General features: G+C 41.9%; 2 protein-coding genes across 6 annotated transcripts in view; one reads left to right on the top strand and one right to left on the bottom strand.

Moving 5' to 3' along the window:
* The window catches only part of LOC307215460 (myelin protein zero-like protein 1), a 36,174-nt gene that overhangs the window by 4,804 nt on the left and 9,025 nt on the right, over positions 1–22,345 (top strand). The window lies entirely within an intron of this gene.
* LOC307215458 (myelin protein zero-like protein 1) lies at positions 109–21,975 on the bottom strand. 2 transcript variants are annotated; one of them, XM_079974688.1, is made up of 4 exons: positions 21,696–21,975; positions 12,912–13,072; positions 6,057–6,270; positions 109–1,422 (listed from the first exon to the last, which is right to left on the bottom strand). In XM_079974688.1, the coding sequence occupies exons 1-4, from the start codon at positions 21,958–21,960 to the stop codon at positions 1,247–1,249; spliced, it is 816 nt and encodes a 271-aa protein (XP_079830814.1). In that variant the 5' UTR covers positions 21,961–21,975; the 3' UTR covers positions 109–1,246. The 2 variants fall into 2 exon arrangements, with proteins under 2 accessions (XP_079830814.1, XP_079830815.1); XM_079974689.1 differs by having other exon boundaries at positions 109–1,419.

The following is a 22,345-nucleotide window of genomic DNA, read 5'->3' as shown; positions in this document are numbered from 1 at the left end:
CTGAATGGTATTCCCTTCCCCACCCCTAAATTTGCAGTTGGCAAGACACTGCTTTCTGCTGTCACATCCACGGCCTCTCACACCCAGGAAGTGATGAGACAAACTGGCTATTAAGAAATTCTTGTGTTTATTTTCGCAGATGCTCAAAAAGCCAACAGTTGGTTTTTTCGTTGGAACATTGACAAAAAGGCACTTTCTTAAAGTAATACTAACATAGTGACATGATACTATACTAATTGACATTCAAATAATACTCCCTCTAAACAAAATGCTTACAGTGGATACACAGCAAAGATAAAAGCATGACAGAGAAACCCATGGATTCAAGTTTCGCACCACAGTATGGCTTTACACAGCATTAAAGTACAATCTTAAAAAAGAAGGAAATTAATTCAAAAGGCATCAGGTGAAAAACAACAGCAAGCATGGTGGAATGTATTAAGGATGGGGGGGGCATCAGGCTTGCTGCCACTATTCGTGCAAACCACTAAGCTGTGTTGCGTTCTGAAGGCAAAGGAAGGATTGGACCCTGATTAATTCAATAGACGCAAGGCTTGACCAGCCAGACTCTGGGAGGAAGTGCAATAGCCACTCCCTTGTCTAGGCCGTTTTATTAACGAAAGAACTTTTACACAGCATTTGTAAGAACCAATCAGATTTCCTCTGAGCATTTCAAAAAAATCCCCACGTTGGAACAAAGTTAGATCAGAGGAAGCCTCTTAACTACAAATAACTAATTTGAGCATGCATACATGTTTAGGCTAAATAAAACAGGAATCAAGGAGGAATGTATTTAGCAAACTGATAAACAGGAAGTAAACAGGAACGATAGGCATTTTTATCACCTCCATGTGAAACTCTGTTTCCTGGCCCTAAGATTAACAAAAACAAACAAAAGCTACAACAAAGCTACCTCCTTATCTTTATGGCTCAGGATGCCTGGTGAAGCAACCGGTCTGTTTATGTGACTTTCAGGCAACAGAAATGGGGCAGAGATGCAGAGGCTTGGATTGATCAGAAATCATGTCAAATGACCCAAACCCAGTCAAAACGATGCTTTCACCATTGACACAATGGCTTGATTCATTTTTCATAATTCCTCATAGCAATACTACCCGACCACCACAAGCAGGAGTATAAAAAAAATAAACCACAAAAGTATAAAAAACAGCAGGTGAACTTGCAAGGCAGGAAGGTAGAGGAGCATTACAAAAACTAAGGAAGGCTCAAAACAAAAGAATCAGTGTCACGGCTGCATGGGGCGATGTTGCATGACCTGCTCCAGTGCTTCGATTCTGTGGGTGAGGTTGGTCACTCTTTCCTCCATCATGCGCTGTGCTGCACCTGCTGAGAGCTCCAGTGCCTGCAATCGCCGTGCCAGTTGCTCAACCTGCCCCTCAGCATGCTGCAGCCTCGGGACTACTAATGCAGAAGACAGACAAGGAGAGACCACAACATTTTATGAACCAACATGAAACGTTTACTAAAAGGCTAACAAAGGTTGCTCTTTGAAGAAAGGTTTTAACTTATGTATGGGTTACGTGCATGCAAAGCAATCCCCAAAGGAGCAACTAGAGTACTGCAAAATAAAAGAGACTGAAGGCACCCCACTATCCCTAAACTAAATCAACCTGCTAACGGCTCACATAGGAACTTTCGTCATTCTGAGACCCACCATGATCTAATATCTCTTTCAAATCACTCTTTTAGCTATACCTTTGGGCTACAGCATGTCTTCTATCTGCAAACTCTATCTTCAAATGTTTATTTTATTTGTTTATTTCATTAAATTTCTATATGGCTTATTTGCAAAAGAAAACCTTAAAGCGGTTTACAAAAAGATAAACAGAAATACCTGTTTAGCCATACTTTAAAACGTACACAAGTTAAAATACTAAAGCAGATTAACATCCACAACAACTTTCTAAGCTTCTGGGTATACTGGCCTGAACAGAAATGTTTTTAGAAATACAGTGAAGGCACCTGCTTGATCTCAACAGGCAGAGAGTTCCACAGAAAAGTGCAGCCACACTAAAGGATCAGGTTCTTACAAATGCGGAATGGGGATTCTGTAGCACATGCAGTAGTGCCCAAGCCACTGATGGAAGTGACTGAGTTTGCACATCTAGGGAAAAGCGATCTCGTAAGTAAAGTGGTCCCAAGTTGCTATAGGCTTTATATACTACCAATAGTAACACCTTGAACCTGGCTTGGTAGCAAATCACACAGCCCATGCAGATCTCTGAGCACAGGTGTTACATGCTGACAAGGCCTCACTCCTGTCAGCAATTATGCTGCAGCATCCTGCACTTACTGCAAACTCCGGATCAGGTTCAAAGAAAGCCCCACAAACAGCACATTGCAGTAACCGAGTCTTGAAATAAGCAACACATGAGCTACTGTGGCAAGGCTTTCCTGGTTAAGGAATGGTCATAGCTGTTGAACAGCTGGTAAAAAGCTTTTCTAGCCACTGAGACTAGCTGAGCCTCCAGGGACAGAGCTGGATCCAGAAGCATGCCTAAATTGTGAACCTGATCAACTGGACAAACTAACAGGAAAGATCAGATATATACGAGATCAAAAGTTCATTGAAGACTGGGGAAAATTTTCAGACTATCTGAAATGTGTATATGATGAGCAAATAACGCTAGTTGGATTTCAAGAAGTTCTGTAAATGATAGAGGACTATTGTATTGATGAAAATTAAGTGTGTGAAGGTTTATAAAATGCAATATAAAATTAGGAAATGTGTATTTAAAAAATTTGAATAATGGATGATTGTCAGAGAGGTTGAAGTCTAAAAGAGAAAATATGTGATAAATTTAGATTGGATACTATAAATATATGTTGGAAAATTTAATTAAAAAAAAATAAAAAATTGTGAACCTGATCCTTCAGAGACATCCAATATTATTTCTACTTTTGTGTTCCTCCTGAACACAGTGCAGACTATTTTTAAAAAATAAAAATAAAATAAATTAGTGCACTCTTCCTCTCCAAAGAGCATCATAAAAGGTTCATCTCCCCACATAATTTTATCCTGACCACCAACCTGTAAGATAAGCGAGGCTGAAAGATGGTGTCTAATCAAGTTCCTTCATTAAACTTCATGACTGAGCAGGCTTTAAATGCTGATCTCTTAATGTGACATTCTAATCATTGCAGTGATAGCTTTCTAAAAATATGTGGTCAATTTTGAGTATCCGACCTGCCAAACCGTGACCAAATTTTTAAAAATAAAAACTGGGCTGGAGTCCTTAATAAAATTACAATAAAATTACATTCCAGGAAATCATGAGCTCAATACCCCAGTGAGCTTGCAACTCATCTTCTAATTTAATGATGGTTTATCGCCAACATTTTGACTTCACTCCCGAGACAGATGGATGCCAACCTATCTACCACAATCAAGGAGCTACACGAACACTTGAACAAGTATACATTCAAACAATTAAAGTTCTTTTTCTTTTAGGGAAGTTAAGTCTGAAAATTTTGATCTGACTTTACCAAAATTCTAAGTGAAGAAAGGCAGGAGCAAATGAAAAGTTTCCTAGTAAATTAACCTATTTTGCAGACTACTGAAATTAGCATGACTTACAAAATAACGATATTTTTGTACACACCTTTTTAAAATTGCCTTTCCTTTATTGTCTGTCCCTTGGCATAATATAGTAGCAGTCTGAATGTTTTTTTGTGAGGAAAATAACAGTAGAAAAATTATGTTATTTATCAGCTTTATACCCCTGCATTTTTCTACCAGAGGTGGACCTAGTATGGATGGAAGTGAGTCAAGAGCAGATTACCCTAATCTAACATGTTTACACCCTTTTGAGTCAAAGAAAAAATATTCCTTATTCAAATGCATAATCAAATACAGAATAATTTTATGTAACAGAGAAATTACTTCTACTTAACGGGATGCTAATGAAATCCAACAGGAAAAACCTTACAAGCATTCCATAGTCACAACTGATGTATGGTGTTGAGTCTTCCAAATAGATTATAAAAAATTTTGATCAAAAATCTTATTTCAAATACACTAATAATTAAAAATAACCAATTGTGAAAATTCATTACCAAAGGAAGACTCTCAGTAAAAACCAGTCTCATTAGGCAAAGATCCTTCCCTTCTGGATGTATCACTGCTCAATATGAGCTCAACAATACAATACGGTCAGCAGTATACAAAGAATCATGTGTCGGACACCTTCAGCTGTTGGACTACAACTCACATCATCCCTAACCATTGGCTATGTTTATTGAAGCTGATGGGAGACCAACATCTGGAGAGTCACAAATTCTCTATCCCTGGCCTATGTGCTCCTAACAATGTCATCAATAAGATGGCATGATAACAAGTTAGAAGATGGATGGTGGTAAATACTACCTAGTGCTCTGCTGAGCTAGCATTGCAAAATTTTGGAAGATACTGAAATAGACTAGCCTAACATGGCAAATGGAAACACAGAGCACTTTAGGTCATGAGAGTGATTTCCAACAGCTCCACATCAACAAAGATCACTGTAATTTGCAACAAGCAGTTGCTGACTTCCATGCTTATGGGTAAATTGTCACCAATCAGCAGTGGCTTCCCCTAACAATTAAGGTGGGGTAAACAGGGAGCAAACAGTTATTTCAATGGAGCTAAAAACCTCAACAGGTCTGGAGAAAAGCTTTTCCTAGATTAACATATCTTAGAAACAAACATTACCCTTAAAAAATGCTACTTTCTTAGCCTCAAACTATAACTACTAACAACTACCCAGCCAGAAAGTAAAGTATCAATCAAGCAGCACTACAAATGAAGGCAGGAAACCCAAAGCCAAACAATGGCAACACCAATTTCAGACATACAAGATCTTGGGTGTTTTATCCGGTACCAGCAGAGAGGAAAGAGATTGATTCACGGACGCAGCAATCTCCCCTCTTGCCTGGTTTAGCACTTACCCTTATTATTATCTGTGCAGAGCTCAACCTAAAGACCCAAAAAGCAGAGTAACAGAAGGAGAGAGAGAGAAGAAGAAGAGTTTGGATTTGATATCCCGCCTTTCACTCCCTTTAAGGAGTCTCAAAGCGGCTAACATTCTCCTTTCCCTTCCTCCCCCACAACAAACACTCTGTGAGGTGAGTGGGGCTGAGAGACTTCAAAGAAGTGTGACTGGCCCAAGATCACCCAGCAGCTGCATGTGGAGGAGCGGAGACGTGAACCCAGTTCACCAGATTACGAGACTACCGCTCTTAACCACTACACCACACTGGCTCTCCTGAGGTCACCTGCTCTTCCTTGGTCTCTGTTCTGCCCTGGGCTCTTAATCACAATAATCATAAACTAGTAACTGTTGCCTCTTGGCAAACCTGCACTTCAGAATATTGGAGCATACAACTATACTAAGACTCAGCATTCACAGAAGAACAAAACCAAACTTGGCACATCTAAGAAATATACATATACATACATACACACATACTCATGCCTAACTGTGGAAACAAGCCACTGCTATCTCTTTGAACTGCTAACACAGAATAACACAGTTATTCTCTAACTGTGAATGCCATTTGTTTAAAAGAAGTTCTTTTAGTGGCCTATTGAACTTTTTGTCATTTTGAAATCCACCCAGATCGAGTCAATTTCAAATCACTCTTTAGTTATACCCTATAGTTATATACATTATCTCTTCTATCTCTATCCACAAACAACTTCAGCCATAAAATAAGCATAGCTCACTTAATCCTATCAATAGACTACAATATAAACCAAACTTTTATTATATATTTGTAGCACCTTTCAAACTGTTTACCAGACAGCTGAAGCTGGCTCTAAGAAGCAAATTAACGCCATAATTCCAAAACCTAACTACATACAGAATTTTTAGTTATTTTAAAACAGTTCAATTTCCTCACAGAAACATTCTGAATAAAATACAAGTTATGCAAGAACAACCAAAATAATACTCCTGTACGTGATGGATTTTTGTAGAGTAATTTAATCAAACATTTCACAAATGCATTCTATCAACCATCATTACTAGTACTTTTGTATCCAGAGACGGCAGTACCTTTTTCCACAACTCTGACTGAGATTTCACTAGGTGTGACAATTATGTCTGGAGGGTTCTTGACATCGCAGATGAAAGTGCCATTGTCCCGGAATTGCATGTTGGATATACTGATAGATGCATCTTTCTTGTTAAGATCACCCGCCCAGCTGCTTCTGTCCTTAAATTGTGTATCCTTCCCAGGATATGATTTGCCATGGGAATAATAGAAGAACTGTAATCGGGAATACAAAACAGGATACAGTGTTAAAATCCTAGTTTCCCCCCACAAAGGGAGGTCTGGGAGTAGATACAATTGCTCAGAGTGAGACCTTACTCTGACTCACTTGCCCCAATTTCCAGCTGCTGCTACAGGATCACTATTGGACCTATTATTGCCATCACCTCATACACCTTTAAACTTGACATATCCTGCTAACAAAACAGGAAACCATGGTGAAGTGTGGGTAGGTGGCTAACAAATGTGTCACTAGTTCAAAACAACCCCTCATGGGACTTCCGGAGGCGGCGCCATCGGCAATGGCGGATTCCCTCTGACTTAGAGGGAGAAGCCCCGCAGAAATTGGGTCCTGCCGCTGCAGCGAAGCGGGGACCCTTTCAAAAACCACAGGCGGGTGAAGCCTGCGACCGTGGGACTCAGCGGGCACCTTTTGCATCTCCCCGACTTGCAACCCCATAAAGGGCTCCGGAGCGGGACGGGCGATCGGCGCGGTGCTGAGAGTCAATCGCTACTTCTGTGGAGCGAGGCTGCACAGCCGATGCCGGAGAGCGCTGTCCTTTTTCCTGTGAAATTTCGGCTTTCAAACAACAACAACCCGTGAGTAGGATATTTGAAGATTGGGAGATCAAAGGAATTGTTTCTTTGATCAACGCAACAAACTTGAAATTGGCACTGAAGCGGGAAGGTGTAAACAGGAAGTCCACCTTCCGCTTTTTGTAAATAGATTAAAAGCAAAGACTTTTAAAACTAAGAAATGGGAAAATCGCCAAAAAAGGAGTGAAATTTTAATGCCAAGTAAAAGAACTCCCTCTCTGAGTTGCAGGAGAGGAGAGGGAGGGAAGGAAAAATATTTTTGCCTGTAAGGAAAAAAAAAGGAGAGGAAAAGACCACCGCTTAATCCTTGATATCGGTCTGCTAAGGGACAACAGAACTGCCGAGCTAAACGACGCACTGTTTATGGACATTGTAACTTTATGTAGATACTCTGCAAGAGTACTGAAAGTTTTGGAGGATTCCCTTAAACTTGCAACCGTTGCTTATTATTGAAAGATTTGAAAATTGTGAGAGATACTCTTTTAAAACAAGAACTTTTGAACCAAATACTGTTGCTATTGTGCTCCCCTAGAGGAACTTTGTAAGTGTTACAATTGGGGAATTTCTATTACAGCTGGCCAGGGAATCTTCCCACCATAAAAACAAGTCTGAGCTGTGAGAGTGACCTTGATTCTCAGACACAAGGCAATGGATCAGCTTCAGCCTCAGGAAAAACAACAGGAAAAATCAACAAGGGTCAAAACTAGGCTGCAGCAACGTAGACAATCAGCATCTGGTCCTTCTGCCCCAGAAAAGGAAGATCCAGTACAGACTGGATCTAAGGGAATAGCATCTGAAGAGACATTATCCTCAGGATTATACAGAATATTTGGAGCTTTGGAAAAATTATCAACTAAAATTGATTTAAATACTACAAGTATTAATAACTTGGGGCAGAAGGTGAATTCTAACACAGAGGCCATTGACAGGTTGCTGCAAGAATCTAAATTAAATAAAAAAATAGCGGAAGAGGCGAAAGAGAAGGCATTGGCGGTAGAGGAAAAGATACCACCAATAAGCAAACAGCTAGAGGATCACAGATCGCAATTGTCTATGATTGAACTTCGGGATAAACAGACTAATCTGAGGATCAGGGCAGTACCAGAACTTGAGAAGGGTAACCTGAGTGGTTACCTTACACAGGAATTTGAAGAATTTTGGGGCCTCGACCCAGATAAGCAAGATTTCAAGATAGTCAGCGCCTTCAGACTTGGAAAAGGGGGGAGAAAGAACAGGGCAAGAGACTGCTTGATTACTCTTTGATCAAAAGAAGAGAGAGATAAAATACTGAGTCTCCATTTTCAGAAATCACTGGAAATAGAAGACTCAAGAATAGAAATTTTCAAAGACATTCCAAAACATCTATTGAACCTTAGGGCTAATTACGGAGACCTAGTGGCCCTGTTAAGAAGAAACAGAATTATTTTCAGGTGGGAGTTCCCTCAAGGCCTTTCGTTCACTTACAAGGGGGAAAAAGTTAAAATAAGATCAGAAGAGGACAAAGTGAGATTTCTGAGAGATCACAAAGAAAATCTACAAAAAGAGGCTGAGGAAGAAGAGCCGAAGGCACCAAGACCAGGAATACTAGACCTAGCAAGGCCTCCCTTGGGATTGGATAAACCAGAAGTGACACCACTGACAGAACAAGAACAATTACTAGGAGCAGTTGGAGGAAAAGTAAAATAACTACACTATGTCTCTGCAGGTATCAAGTTGGAACATTCGTGGCCTCAATTCCCCGGACAAGAGGAAAAAAGTTTTTCACCTGTTGAAAAAAGAACAATTGGATTTGATTTGCCTACAAAAAACTCATGTAACTAGACTACATAGGAAAGTACTGATTAATAAAAGATTAGGCCAAGAATTTATTTCATCAGACAAGGTTAAAAAGAGAGGAGTTGTGATTTATGCAAAAGAGAGTTTATCACCAAAATTTATGTTTAAAGGTGATCAAGGAAGATTTGTGGCAATTGAAATTCAATTTCAAGGAGAGAAATATTTGATTGTAGGAGTTTATGCACCAAATGAGGGGAAATCGGAATTTTTTAAGAAACTGTTGGACTACATGGACTGTAATATTATTTTGATGGGAGATATGAACGGAGTGGTGTCGACGAACATGGACAAGTCAGAAAGACAGGTAGTTACAAAGGATGGAAGACTACCAAAAACCTTTTTTGAGATGACAGACAATATGGACTTAATTGACATTTGGAGAACTAAAAACCCCCTAGGCAAAGAAGGGACCTTCTTTTCTGAAGCCAAAATGACATGGACAAGAATTGACCAAATCTGGATAACTAGAGGAATGACTCCCAAGATTCGAAAAGTGGAAATCTGCCCTGAGATCTGCTCCGACCATAATCCTGTGAGAATGGAAATGAAACCAATACCAATAGGCTCCTTCAGATGGAAGATGAATGACACCTTATTTAGAGATCCAGAAATCACCAAAAAGGCCCAAAAAATAATTAAAGACTATTTTGAGATTAACTTGAAAACCACCGTGGAAAAAAGAGTAATCTGGGATGCAAGTAAAGCTGTAATGAGAGGGTTTCTGATTCAGCAGAATGCAATAAAAAAGAGAACCCAGAATGAGAAAAAAGAAAAGATTTTGGAGAAAATAAGAGGAGAGAAGAAACTTAGAGTGAAACCAAATTCGCAAGAGATTCTGAGAGAAATAAAGTTATACCAAGTACAATATATGAAAATGATAAATCAGGACATAGAATGGAAAATTAAACAGATGAGACAAAAGACTTTTGAATCGGCTAATAAATGTGGGAAGCTGCTAGCGTGGCAGTTGAAGAAAAGACAGAAGTTAAACACCGTAACAAACCTCGAAGTGGATGGAAAGAACATACAGAATCCGCAGGAAATTAGAAATTGCTTCCAGAGATACTTCAAACAATTGTATACACAAGGGCCACAGAAAGAGACTGAAATAGACCAATTTTTGAAGACTAACGGATTACAAAAAATTTCTCAAGAAAACAAGTTATTACTGAACTATAAAATATCTGAACAAGAGGTGGATGGTGCCATTCAGAATATGCAATTGGGTAAATCTCCAGGGCCAAACGGTTTAACCTCTAAGTATTATAGATCCTTAAAAGACTACTTAATTCAACCACTAAAGGAGGTTTGTAATGAAATCTTGGAGGGGAAAAAAGCGCCAGAGTCGTGGAAAGAAGCTTATATCACACTTATACCGAAAACTGAGTCTGAAAAGACACAACTTAAGAATTACCGTCCCATATCCCTGCTCAATGTGGATTATAAAATTTTTGCTGACATTTTAGCAAAAAGACTGAAAAAAGTATAAGCAGAGGTGATACATAAAGACCAAGCTGGCTTTCTCCCTGGTAGACATCTGTCTGATAACACGAGGAATATAATTAACATCTTAGAAAAGTTACAAGTGAATATCAACACAAAAGCAGTTTTGATATTTGTAGACGCGGAGAAAGCCTTTGACAACATTTCTTGGAGCTTCATGAAGAAAAATCTTCAGGGGACAGGGGTTGGTCAAGGTTTTGAAAATGGTATAGGTGCAATTTATTCAGAACAAAAGGCTAAATTGATAGTTAATAATGTGGTGACAGAAGAATTTAAGATGGAGAAAGGGACACGACAAGGCTGCCCAATTTCCCCTCTCTTGTTTATTTCGGTCCTGGAGGTCCTGCTAAATATGATCAGAAGGGACCATCTGATCCAAGGTATCCAGGTCGGAGTTAAACAGTACAAACTTAAAGCTTTTGCAGATGACCTAGTATTGACATTACAGGAGCCAGAGTCTAGTACTAAAAGGGTTTTGGAATTAATCCAGGAATTTGGTCAGGTGGCAGGTTTTAAGTTGAATAAGCAAAAAACCAAGGTTTTGGAGAAAAATTTAACACCGATTGAGAGAGAGAGAGGTTTCAGAAGGAGACAGGTTTAACATTAGTAAAGAAAGTAAAATACCTGGGGGTGAACATGACTGCTAAGAATGTGAATTTGTTTAAAGATAATTACGAGAAATGCTGGTCAGAAGTGAAAAAAGATCTTGAAATATGGTCAAGCCTGAAGCTTTCCTTGCTTGGTCGAATTGCTGTTATAAAGATGAATGTATTGCCAAGAATGCTGTTTTTATTCCAATCATTGCAAATTATAGACAAGATGGATTGTTTCAAGAGGTGGCAAAGAGATATTTCTAGATTTGTCTGGCAGGGCAAGAAGCCCAGAATAAAATTTAATATACTTACTGATGCTAAAGAAAGAGGGGGATTTGCCCTGCCAGACCTATGAATCAGCAGCATTTTGCTGGTTGAAAGAATGGCTGCTTCTTGAGAACACAGACATTTTAGATTTAGAAGGTTATGATAATGCTTTTGGGTGGCATGCATATTTGTGGTATGGCAAGGTTAAAGTGCATAGGGCTTTCAAAAATCATATTGTCAGAAAAGCACTGTTTAATGTCTGGATAAAATACAAAGACTTACTTGAAAACAAAACCCCAAGGTGGCTATCACCTATAGAAGCGAAGGCTTTGAAAAAATTTAACATGGAGGCCAACTGGCCAAAATATTGGGAAATCTTGGAACAGGAGGGTGATAAATTGAAATTGCAGTTATGAAAAACTTAGAAAGATAAGGTGCGAGACTGGCTTCATTATTTTCAAATAAGGGAGGCTTATAATTTGGACAAAAAAATTGGCTTCCAGGTGGAAAAGTCAAAACTGGAAACAGAAATGTTAGAACCCAAAGCTAAGACACTATCAAGAATGTATAACTTGCTGTTGAAATGGAATACTGAGGATGAAACGGTAAAATCTGCTATGATAAAATGGGCGCAAGATATTGGACATAACATTTTGTTCGCTGACTGGGAAAAGTTGTGGACCACAGGAATGAAATTTACGGCATGTAATGTCCTAAGAGAGAATATTATGAAAATGATGTACAGGTGGTACATGACCCCAGTCAAGCTTGCAAAAATCTATCATTTGCCCGATAATAAATGCTGGAAATGTAAAGAAACTGAAGGTACATTCTTTCACCTTTGGTGGACGTGCCCAAGGATTAAGGCTTTCTGGGAGATGATCTATAATGAGATGAAAAAGGTATTTAAATATACTTTCCTGAAGAAACCAGAGGCCTTTCTCCTGGGCATAGTCGGCCAATTGGTGTCAAAGAAGGATAGAACTTTCTTTATGTATGCTACAGCAGCAGCAAGAATACTCATCGCAAAGCATTGGAAGACACAAGCCCTACCCACCTTGGAAGAATGGCAGATGCAAGTAATGGACTACATGGAAATGGCAGAAATGACTGGCAGAATCCGAGACCAGGGAGAAGAGTTGGTGGAAGAAGATTGGAAGAAATTTAAAATTTATTTACAGAAACACTGTAAAGTTTTTGAATGTTAATGACATTGAAATGAAATGAAGGGGTTCTAGTAATAAGGTATAAGAATATGTAAGAATGGATTGACATTAGATGAAAATTTGAAGTTATAATATGTGAGGAAAAATAATTAAGGATAAACTAACAGGATATGAATTTGCTGAACCAATCTTTAAATGGAATACAAAAAAGGGAGGCGTAAGGAAGTCAGGAAAATAAGTTAATCAAAGACGAGAAACTAAAAAAGAGGGATTTTTGTTTTTTGTTTTTGTTCTATGTTAAATGTTTGCATTTTTGTATTTTTGTATTCTTGTATTTTGTGTTTTTGTATTCTTTTTGTGTTTTTTCTTCTATATATTGTTTTATAACTTTTTTTACTGTTAAAATGTAATAAAATATTATTTAAAAAAACAACAACCCCTCACCTTAATAATACTTCTGCCACTGAAGTATTGTGGAGCAAACACAGAAGGACGACTATCCATGATACCAAACATAACAGGATCAACTGGCATTCTGAGGCGGCCTAAATATGTACTCTTACCAGTGATAAAAGTGAGCAGTAGCAGAAAGGTATGAAATAGCAGGGAAATGTTTAATCTGCTTTGTTGCAGGCTCTTGTTCAATTCTCATCTTACTTCAATCATCATCTCTTACCGACACAGAAGTAGTTGATCCCTCTGGTTGAAAGCTCCAGGTAACAGTGGCGGCACTGCTTATCACCTCTGAGGATGAAAAGCTGCACAGAAGCTTCGTTTCTGTCCCATTCTCCACAGAGAGTTCTGCTGGTGTGTATACTTCCACAGCTGAAACCTGGGCTGTCAAAAACACCACAAAAATCAGGATGCAGGACCCATTGTAAGCAATGCAGAATGAAATGATAGCATTACACAAGAGAGCTAGATGAAGAGCTACATTAGAAATCTTATAACCCAGAATAAATGCCCCATCAAATATTCGTTGAGTCGCACTTAGTCCATTTGTTCTGGAAACATCCAGCGTTATTTCTGCTTTTGTGTGAGATCAGTCACTGTATAAACTTCATCCTGAATGCAATGCATACCCTATGAACTTGATTGCTGACTATTTACCCAATTGTTGAGTGTTGGTCAAGGGCAACTAACAACAGCTCATCTAAGTAACCATTCTAATAAAAGACTGGTGAGTTAAAACGTCCTCCAATGACTGAAGAATGGGTAGAAAGTTCTTGTGTATTGTTTGCCTATCCATCCATTGGCAAAGGAGAAATTATTATTTGAACTTGGCTAAGGTTTTGTACCTTTGTAAAGTCCTATTTTGCTCAATAAAATTCAGCATTTTTCCAATAGTGCTCTGTCTTTGCTTCAAGGATCCTTTAAAAGGAAGCCTTTTGCCTTTGGCAAAACACCATCTAAGCCCTAAAGCCAGTTCACACAAACCTGGTCAACTCCATACCACATCTACCGAAATCCTGGCAGGTTCAATACCAGAATACACATGATGCACCATGTAATAACAATAAGCAAAGAAGGTTATTTCATATGCTGCACTATCAATGCTGTCCTTCATAGGCTATGCTAAGGATTCCGGATTCCTGACAGTCCAACTCCATTTTAACACAAAAATGCATAAAAAAATTTAAATTGGTAAATGTGTTTATTGAATGGAAAAATAGAATCCTTGGGAAGGCTTCTGTGTGCTACACAGTTTGTCAGGGCTCCCCGTGAATTAAAGAAAAACACCTCAAGACTTACAACTTGTGAAAAGCCATTCAGCTGGGAACAAGAATACAAATTGGGAGCTTTACCAAGCTCAACCCACACCAGGTGTCTTTAGCAAGCAAACAAACCAGCAGGGTTTGATGAAACATCGCACTACCAAAACAGGAAATAAAACATTCTCGCAATGGGGAAATGCCTTGGCACTTCCACATTCACTGCACTGCCTTCACATCCAGCATGCAGTAGAATAGAGCAGAATACCACTTAGGCAGGACACTCACCATTACACCATTGTGCTAGCAATGTCTTGACGAGAACCCGCTCGCCATCTGTAAATAATCAGTCTCACGCCAAGATGGGTTGAAGAAGTCTGACCGCAGCTCTTTTCTAGAAGCTGCTGTAGCCCCAACCTTTATTGAGTGTCCACGAAAAGATACAAATTCAAGGAGAGAGCTTTGCCTCAGTCAGCAGATAAAAGACAATACAATGCATTAGTCTCATGTTCTCACACCAGACCACGTATTTGATCATGCTATGCTACGTGAACCAATCATCGGATGGCATGAGCTGTCCACGCGCTGCTCATGCTTCCAAGCAATGCTTTCTGCTTATGAATCATCCTTGCAATAATGAACTTTTGCCCATGCTCTTATGGACAAATGACCATATTCCCACATCCCCTCTTTTCTTGTTTATATTATAAGAGAGAACCTTAAGCAGAACACCATAATAAAACCAACAATACATGCAATTACAATCAATAATATTTTTCTTAACTATGTTCTATTAGGTAGCCAAGAAAACAACCATTCCATGGATCAAAACCTTCGGGTGGATTCAAAGGATTATGGGCTATCATTTGTTCCATATAATCAATAATAGCAGAGATATTAGTCAATTGATCAGATATATACATACAACAATGAAAATGAATCAAGGCACAAACTCCACCTTTGGAAGCAAGGATTACATAAAAAAATTTTTAGCGCTACATCTCTTATTTCTGACATTTATTTCAAAATCATTTTTCTCAGCAGCCAACTGGCACTAGCCAAGCATATCCCGCTTGCTGTAACTAAAAAGATTGCAACAAGGTAGAGAACAGAGCCCATTGTCTTCTCAGGCCCTGCTAAAGAACCACATTGCAACTTGCTTTCTGTCTGGGAACCATGCCAAAGCACAAGAATGAAACAACTGGAACACACTGAAACCTCCTCACCCTCTTTCCTGCCAAGAGTCCACAATAGTTCCAAGACAGCTTTCTGTACATGCTCAGGGGAACACACCACGGGGCAGGACTCCTGAGGGAGGAGAAAAGAAGAAGAGATCTGGGGGTTAAAATCCAAGCGATGCCAGTATAGCGAGGGCATCCTTCAAAGCCAGGCTCAGTTCCCAAACAAGAAGCAGCAAAACTGTAATGATATTTGGTGGTTGAAGTGGCTTCCCAGGGGGAAGGGGGCCAATGCAGTAGAGACGAAGATGGCCTTTCAACGTGCCTGGAAACACTGGAACAGCTGTAGAAGGTGACTCCATCCAGGGCACGTCAATATGGCGATGTCTCCAGCTGCAGGGCGGGTTGAGGTCAGAAGGCAGATTCCCACAGGCAGACAGCGTAAAATACGGTTGCAAGGCGCTGGTGTCTCCTTGGGCGAAGACGAAGTGAAGTTCAGCAGGCGTAAAATCCCTTCTGCCAAATACCCAGGGTGGCCAGTGTGAGATCTAAGATGTGCTTCATAAAATTGACAAGTCCTGGCCTGTATCAAAGATGGAGCACTTTGTGCTGGGGTGACATTGCTGCGCGATAGATCTGCACTGCGCATGAAAATGACCCACTTCGCCACATCCAAAACAGGTTTTATCCTTGGCAGGATTCTGAGACACGGTGGTGGACAAAGCCGTGGCTAGCAGGCAATCAGTCCCCACCGATTGGCAGGCTTTAAGCATATCTGCAATGGCTATATTGGGAGTTGTCATCAAAGGGTGTAGTGCTTGCTTACAGTCCTCATTCGCATTATCAAATGCAAGCTGGCGAACAATCACTTCTTGGGCTGCCATGTCTTGAACTTGTCGCTTAAGGGTGTTATACAAGCGATCGACAAATTGTCCAGAAGGCTCTGTAGGATCCTGTCTGACGCTGCCCCAATGGCCATCTCGCTCATTTTTGTCATCAGGCACAGAAGACAAAGCTTCCTCTATGAATCTCAAATCAAACTGTTCGTGCCGGGCTGGGCCTCCCCCCGGGGCAGCAGGAGCAATCACAGGAAAGAGATTAGGAGTTGTAGAATCAAAGGCCAACAATGGAGCGGCGGCACAGAGAGATCTTTGAAGAGGAGTTGTAGCTGATAATGTAGAAAGCGGAGGAGGTGGAGAAGGGACAGAAGGAGGCGAAGGAGAAAATTCTGGCGGTTTAGGAGTTGCATAAACTGGTAGTTCCGAAGAAGGCAATGTGAGATATAGAGACGAAGGAGGGAGGGTAGGTGAAAAAGCCGATGCAGCAGCCAGGAGAATATTTGCAGGAGTTAAACTCGACATAGCTTTGTAGACTTTACACCAGGCATGCAAAACTTTGACATCAATTTTAGGATGGTTCTGGAAAATTTGCCCTATTTCTTTCCAGTCTTTTAAATTCAAAGTGCCATCCTGAGGAAACCAGGGACAGTGGGTGTCCAGGGCTTCTATGAGTGCCTTAAGATTGGCATCCTGGACAACAAGGTTGTTACTGGCCAAGAGAGACTTAAGTTCATCAAAAAACTTCTTCTGTGGTGCAGAAAGAGATAGCCCCATAATAGCAAAAAGGGCGGGAGCACTCACCGGGGATCCAAAGTGGATGAAAGACGCGTCTGAAACCCGTGCCGGACGAGGTGAGTGCTGAGAGAGCCGCAGCCCTGAAGTCCGAAATCAGTCGAAGTCCGAAAGAGACTGCCCCACAAAGGCAGAAGGACAGGGAGCACTCACTGGGATCCGAAGTGGATGAAAAAGGTGTGGTGAGCGCTGGACGATGAGAAACAACGTGGAGTCCGAAGATAGTCACACGGGGCACCAAATGACGAGAACCCGCTCGCCATCCGTAAATAATCAGTCTCACGCCAAGATGGGTTGAAGAAGTCTTTTCTAGAAGCTGCTGTAGCCCCAACCTTTATTGTGTGTCCACGAAAAGATACAAATTCAAGGAGAGAGCTTTGCCTCAGTCAGCAGATAAAAGACAATACAATGCATTAGTCTCATGTTCTCACACCAGACCACGTATTTGATCATGCTATGCTACGTAAACCAATCATCGGATGGCATGAGCTGTCCCCTGCTGCTCATGCTTCCAAGCAATGCTTTCTGCTTATGAAATCATCCTTGCAATAATGAACTTTTGCCCATGCTCTTATGGACAAATGACCATATTCCCACAATGTCTCCCACCTCACTGCTGCTGTGCTACAATACTTAGACTTAAATGCTTAAATGTGCTTAAGAAAACCCACTCACGTTTCTATGATGCAAGTAATCAAGATTTATAGAAGCCTACATTTATAGAAACCTGCCATTATATTATAGGCTTTCAGCTATAAAGCCTTGTGTGACTCAGGACTCCAATACCTTAAAGACCACCTCTTCCCACACAAGCCAACCCACACCTCGCATTCAGCATCTGAAGCTTTTCTCTATTTTCCCCCATCCAAGGAAGATGTGGAGGGTGGGAACATGAGAACAAGTAAGTAAGTAAGTAAATAAATCTGTTTAGAAGAGCCAATGGCAGCTGGTGCCCACTTGGCCTGGTAGTGCTAAGAGGCCACAGGTCATGGCAAAGTTGTCCTAGTTTTCTCCCTATCCTACCCCCTTACAAACATACTGTAGACACTTAAGCTTTGCTTTTTCTTATTTATTTAATTTATTTAGTCCCAACTGGAAACGTCTTACTTTGATACCAAAGGAATCTCTGCTGCCAGAGGAGGAGACTGATGGAATAAACGTTTGTGTGGCTTCCACCTGTCCTGGTTCTTTCTCTATCCTCCTCCTTGGCAAAGAAACAGTGGATACTTAAACACTGTAGTCTTATTAATACATAGCCCCTAAGTGTCTTACCTTGGTTCAGAAGGGGCCCTTGCTGTCACAATTTCTGGTGTGCATTATTGCCATGATTAGTGTACATAACATAGAAGTAATAAGAAGCGATAAGTATGTAAATAACTGCAGCCTGAATTTGTTAGTCTTAAAGGTGCCACACTGGACTCTTAAACATGAACCCCATATATTTCCAGGCCTTATGGAGAGATATTATTCCTCTGCCCCCTGCAGCTCAGAGATGAAACATTTCCAGACTTCTAAAAACTGAAGGTTTATCCAAACTGAAACAAACTTCAACTCTTCCACATCTCAGTTTATTTCTTGATTTGGTGTACAGTGGTATCTCGGTTGTCGAACATAATCCATTCCAGAAGACCTTTAAACTTCTGAAATGTTCAACAACCAAGGTGCAATGGGTGGTCGGCAAATTCCATTCAGAAAATAGAGAAACACGCCTCGGAAGCCATTTCACTTCTGAGGCACGTTCGAAAACGGAAACATTAACTTCTGTGTTTTCGACGTTCAGAAACCAAAACGTTCGGCTTCTGTAATGTTCGACAACCAAGGTACCACTGTATTTCCAAACAGAGACAACTCCCCACCCCCCAAATCCTACAGGTGATGAAAGTACAGTTATACCCTGTGTTGCATTAGGTTCATGTTCTGTCTTTTCGGCTTGTGAACGCAGCAAGCCCGAAAGTGTATACTTCTGGGTTTTGCCGCGTGCATGTGCGCAGAAATGTTCTATTGCGCCATGTGTGTGTGTGCAGAAGCAGCACTCTAGTTACAGACTTTTCCGGGTGCAAATGGCACCCCGGAATGGATCATGTCCGTAACTAGAGGTACTGTACCACTGTATCTGACGTGGCTCAGAAGCAGTTGGTGTCAGAGGTTGTGCTGTGCGAAGGCCTTGACACAATCTTGCAGTAGCGTACGCTTGGCAGAATCCCAGACTACATTCCGTGGCCAAACACCTGAATATGTTTTGTATGTTGCAACATTTAAAAGTACCTTTCCAACAGCAAGCCCTAAGTATACTGCTTGTTTTGTAATCCTGTCAAATGCAGAAGCTGTGCTTACATTTCTACCTTGAATCTTGGTTCCAACAGATTTGCAGCAGTCTGAATTGGAGGTAAAAAAATTACACTGCTCTGTACTTTCTCCCACTCCCAGTCTTTTGAAGACTAGTCAAGAGGTCAGAAACAGATCCAACAACCATGCCAACAAATTTACGGCCACAAGCAAAGAAGGCATTCAATCCTCCTTCCTTCTTTTGCCTCCTTGGCAAGAGCGTTGCTCTATCTCTAACCTTTGAATTCTTGGCAGAAGCATTGCTAAAAATCCCAATTGATAGGAACATGACTGAAGGAATGACCACCAGGTGTGGAGCACACTTCCACCTGCAGACAAGCCACAGCTGTCTGAACATCCTGCCCTCTATCTAACCTTTGGCTTTCTCAGTGGTGTGCTGTGGCCTGTCTGTGACCGTTGTTTCCTTCGTCATACATTGTTCAAGGGGAAAATGACGCTGTGGAAACAGGTGCCAAAATAACTTTGTACCACCACCACCCCCAATCTCATGATTGGAAGATGTGTAAAGGGCACACTCCCAAATGTATCTGACTAGTTTTGCATATTGTGCTAATAAAAAGAGCCTCCGCAGAGCTAGCTGGCTAACTGTGCTTGTGCACAGCTCACCTGCATTACCAACTCCTGCCTCATGTCCTTCACTTCACATGACGTGGTGGAATGGGGGGGGGCTTTGTCTGAATAAACAAGGAAACACCTGGGTCACGTAGACAGTTCATGATGGGAAAGTACTGAAGCACAAAGTTTCTTATGTCTCTGAATGTTTTGCATATTGCTGATAAAAGGGCTTTGCGGGGCTTGTAAAGGCAGCTCTTTCCGCACAGCCCGCCTGCATCCTCAGCTCTCGTCTCATTTCTTCACTATCTTCTAACAAATTTATTTATGGCATAAGGTTTTGTGGAGTACAAAAAAATGCCCTGAGCATGTGCAGTATTACAACCATCAGCAAAACGTAACAAAAACATTTTGTAAAACCCGATAAGCAGAAAGCAAAGATAGAGACCTATGACCACAACTTCCTCCCCGCAGTAGGCAAACAAACTTGCAGAAAGTATCTGGGTGGGACTGGAGAAGATGCACAGACCCCAACCTCCTCCCAACTTTCCAAAGGCCTTTGTGAGCAAACAAGCTTGCAGAAGAGGAGTTTTTAACTGAGCAAATCACCACCTTACACTGCAATCCTAACCTTCTCTACTTACAACCAAGACCTATTGAATTCAGTGGGGTACTTCCATGTAAGTGGAGTTTGAGTTGCACCATTAAGAAGGCAGTGAAAGCTGAGTTGAACAAATGAGACGTCTCCTTCAAACTTTCTGACAGAAATCTCATGGGCTTATATAATGGAAAGGCAGGTGGGACATTAAACAAGTAGACATTTTCTTCATGCTACCAACTTTCCAAAAGCCTTCGGGAGCAAATACACTTGCGGAACAGGGAAATAAGTACGGCATTGGACTTCATTCACAATGGCCAAGCACATGAAGGGAGGGTATGTGGGGATAAAGGTAAAGGTAAAGGTACCCCTGCCCGTATGGGCCAGTGGTGTCCGACTCTGGGGTTGCGCACCCATCTCGCTTAAGAGGCCGGGGGCCAGCGCTGTCCGAGGACACTTCCGGGTCACGTGCTCAGCGTGACGAAGCTGCAGCTGGCGAGCCAGCACCAGTGCAGCACACGGAAACGCCGTTTACCTTCCGGCTAGAAAGCGGTACCTATTTATCTACTTGCACTTAAGGGTGCTTTCGAACTGGTAGGTGGGCAGGAGCTGGGACCGAACAACGGGAGCTCACCCCGCCACGGGGATTCGAACCGCTGACCATGCGATCGGCAAGTCCTAGGCGCTGAGGTTTTACCCACAGCGCCACCCGCGATCCCGTGATGTGGGGATATTGGGTATTAATTTTCCTTCACCAGCTACCCCACTCCCAACAGTCCATCAAGTGCAGGGATACAGACCACAGTTCAGCATTTATTCTGTTCTTCTCTCTGTGTGTTAGCAGATAATTAAGTACACATCATGGAAGATCTTTCTGTCTTTATTTCTGCTTTGTTGATGTGTTGGTTAACTGTCATGCAGCAGGGTAGGAAAAGTCAATTTCCCCTCTTGCCTGGCTGTCTTACCCTTATTATTATCTGTGCAGAGCTCAACCTAAAGACCCAAAGGGCGGAGTGGCAGAGAGAGAGAGAGGTCACCTGCTCTTCCTTGATCTCTGTTCCGCCCTGGGCTCTTCTGCAAAGCGATTCACACGTACACCCGCCACCATCATGACACGTACGTTAGCTCACCCCCACCCACTCTTCCTTTTACCGGAGAGAGACCAGGGAGGGGCTGCGAGGGGGGCTCAGGGAGACCTGGAATCCCCCGCCAACACCCAACCGCACCGAGAAAACAGCGCTCCGCTCCGCCGCAGCGTCGCGTTCACACGCCCCAGACGACTCGCCTCCCGCCAGCGCTCCGCTTCCCCCGCCGCCCGAGTTCTGGCGGAGACGGCGGGGCTCAGCGAAGAGGAAAGGCTTTTCTCCCGCCCTGCTTTCTCCCTCCTTGGCTCTCCTCCTTCCCTTTCAGGCGCGCCGACCCCGACACGGGAAACCCACTCACACAAGCCGAGAGCCGCCGCCAGCAGCAACGAGCTGAGCCAGGCGGCGAGCGGAGCAGCGCCTTGCCTCGGACTGCAGCCGCCGCCTCCTCCTGGCGCCGTTAACGCCGCCACCGCCACGGTCGCCGCTGCCATTTTCCTGCCGGGAAGGGGACTGCAGAAACCTGGTCGAACCAACGTGCGAGTGTCGAGCTCTTTTGCCCGGCTCTGCCCTCCCAATCGTCGCGATTGGGAGCTCAGGTTGCCAGCCTCCCAATGTAGGGCCATTTAAAGAGAAATTGCCCTCCCCCTTTGGGGGCGTTCTGTGAGGGATGGGCACATTTGCAGAGCGACTCCATACATTACATGAAATATCAATTGGTCACTTGGGATCTGTGTCACCAGCGGATTGACAACTTTTTCCAGTGACCACTATAATAAATCTTTCCTGTTTCAGAAGTTGATGCATTTTCTGGCTTTACTGGCTGACTCTGTTGATCTGAAGAAGTGTGCATGCACACGAAAGCTCATACCAATAACAAACTTGTTCTCCAAGATGCTACTGAAAGGAATTTGTTTATCCTGTTGATAATGGTATTCTTGGAAATCTGTGTTTTTGGAGAAGCGCTGTCTGTGTTGCAATCTGCAGGACTGTTCTGGAAAACTGTCTTGA

The sequence above is a fragment of the Podarcis cretensis genome (assembly GCF_951804945.1).
Source record: "Podarcis cretensis genome assembly, chromosome: 4".
Lineage (NCBI taxonomy): Eukaryota > Metazoa > Chordata > Lepidosauria > Squamata > Lacertidae > Podarcis > Podarcis cretensis.
This window is presented reverse-complemented; position numbering and strand designations above follow the sequence as displayed.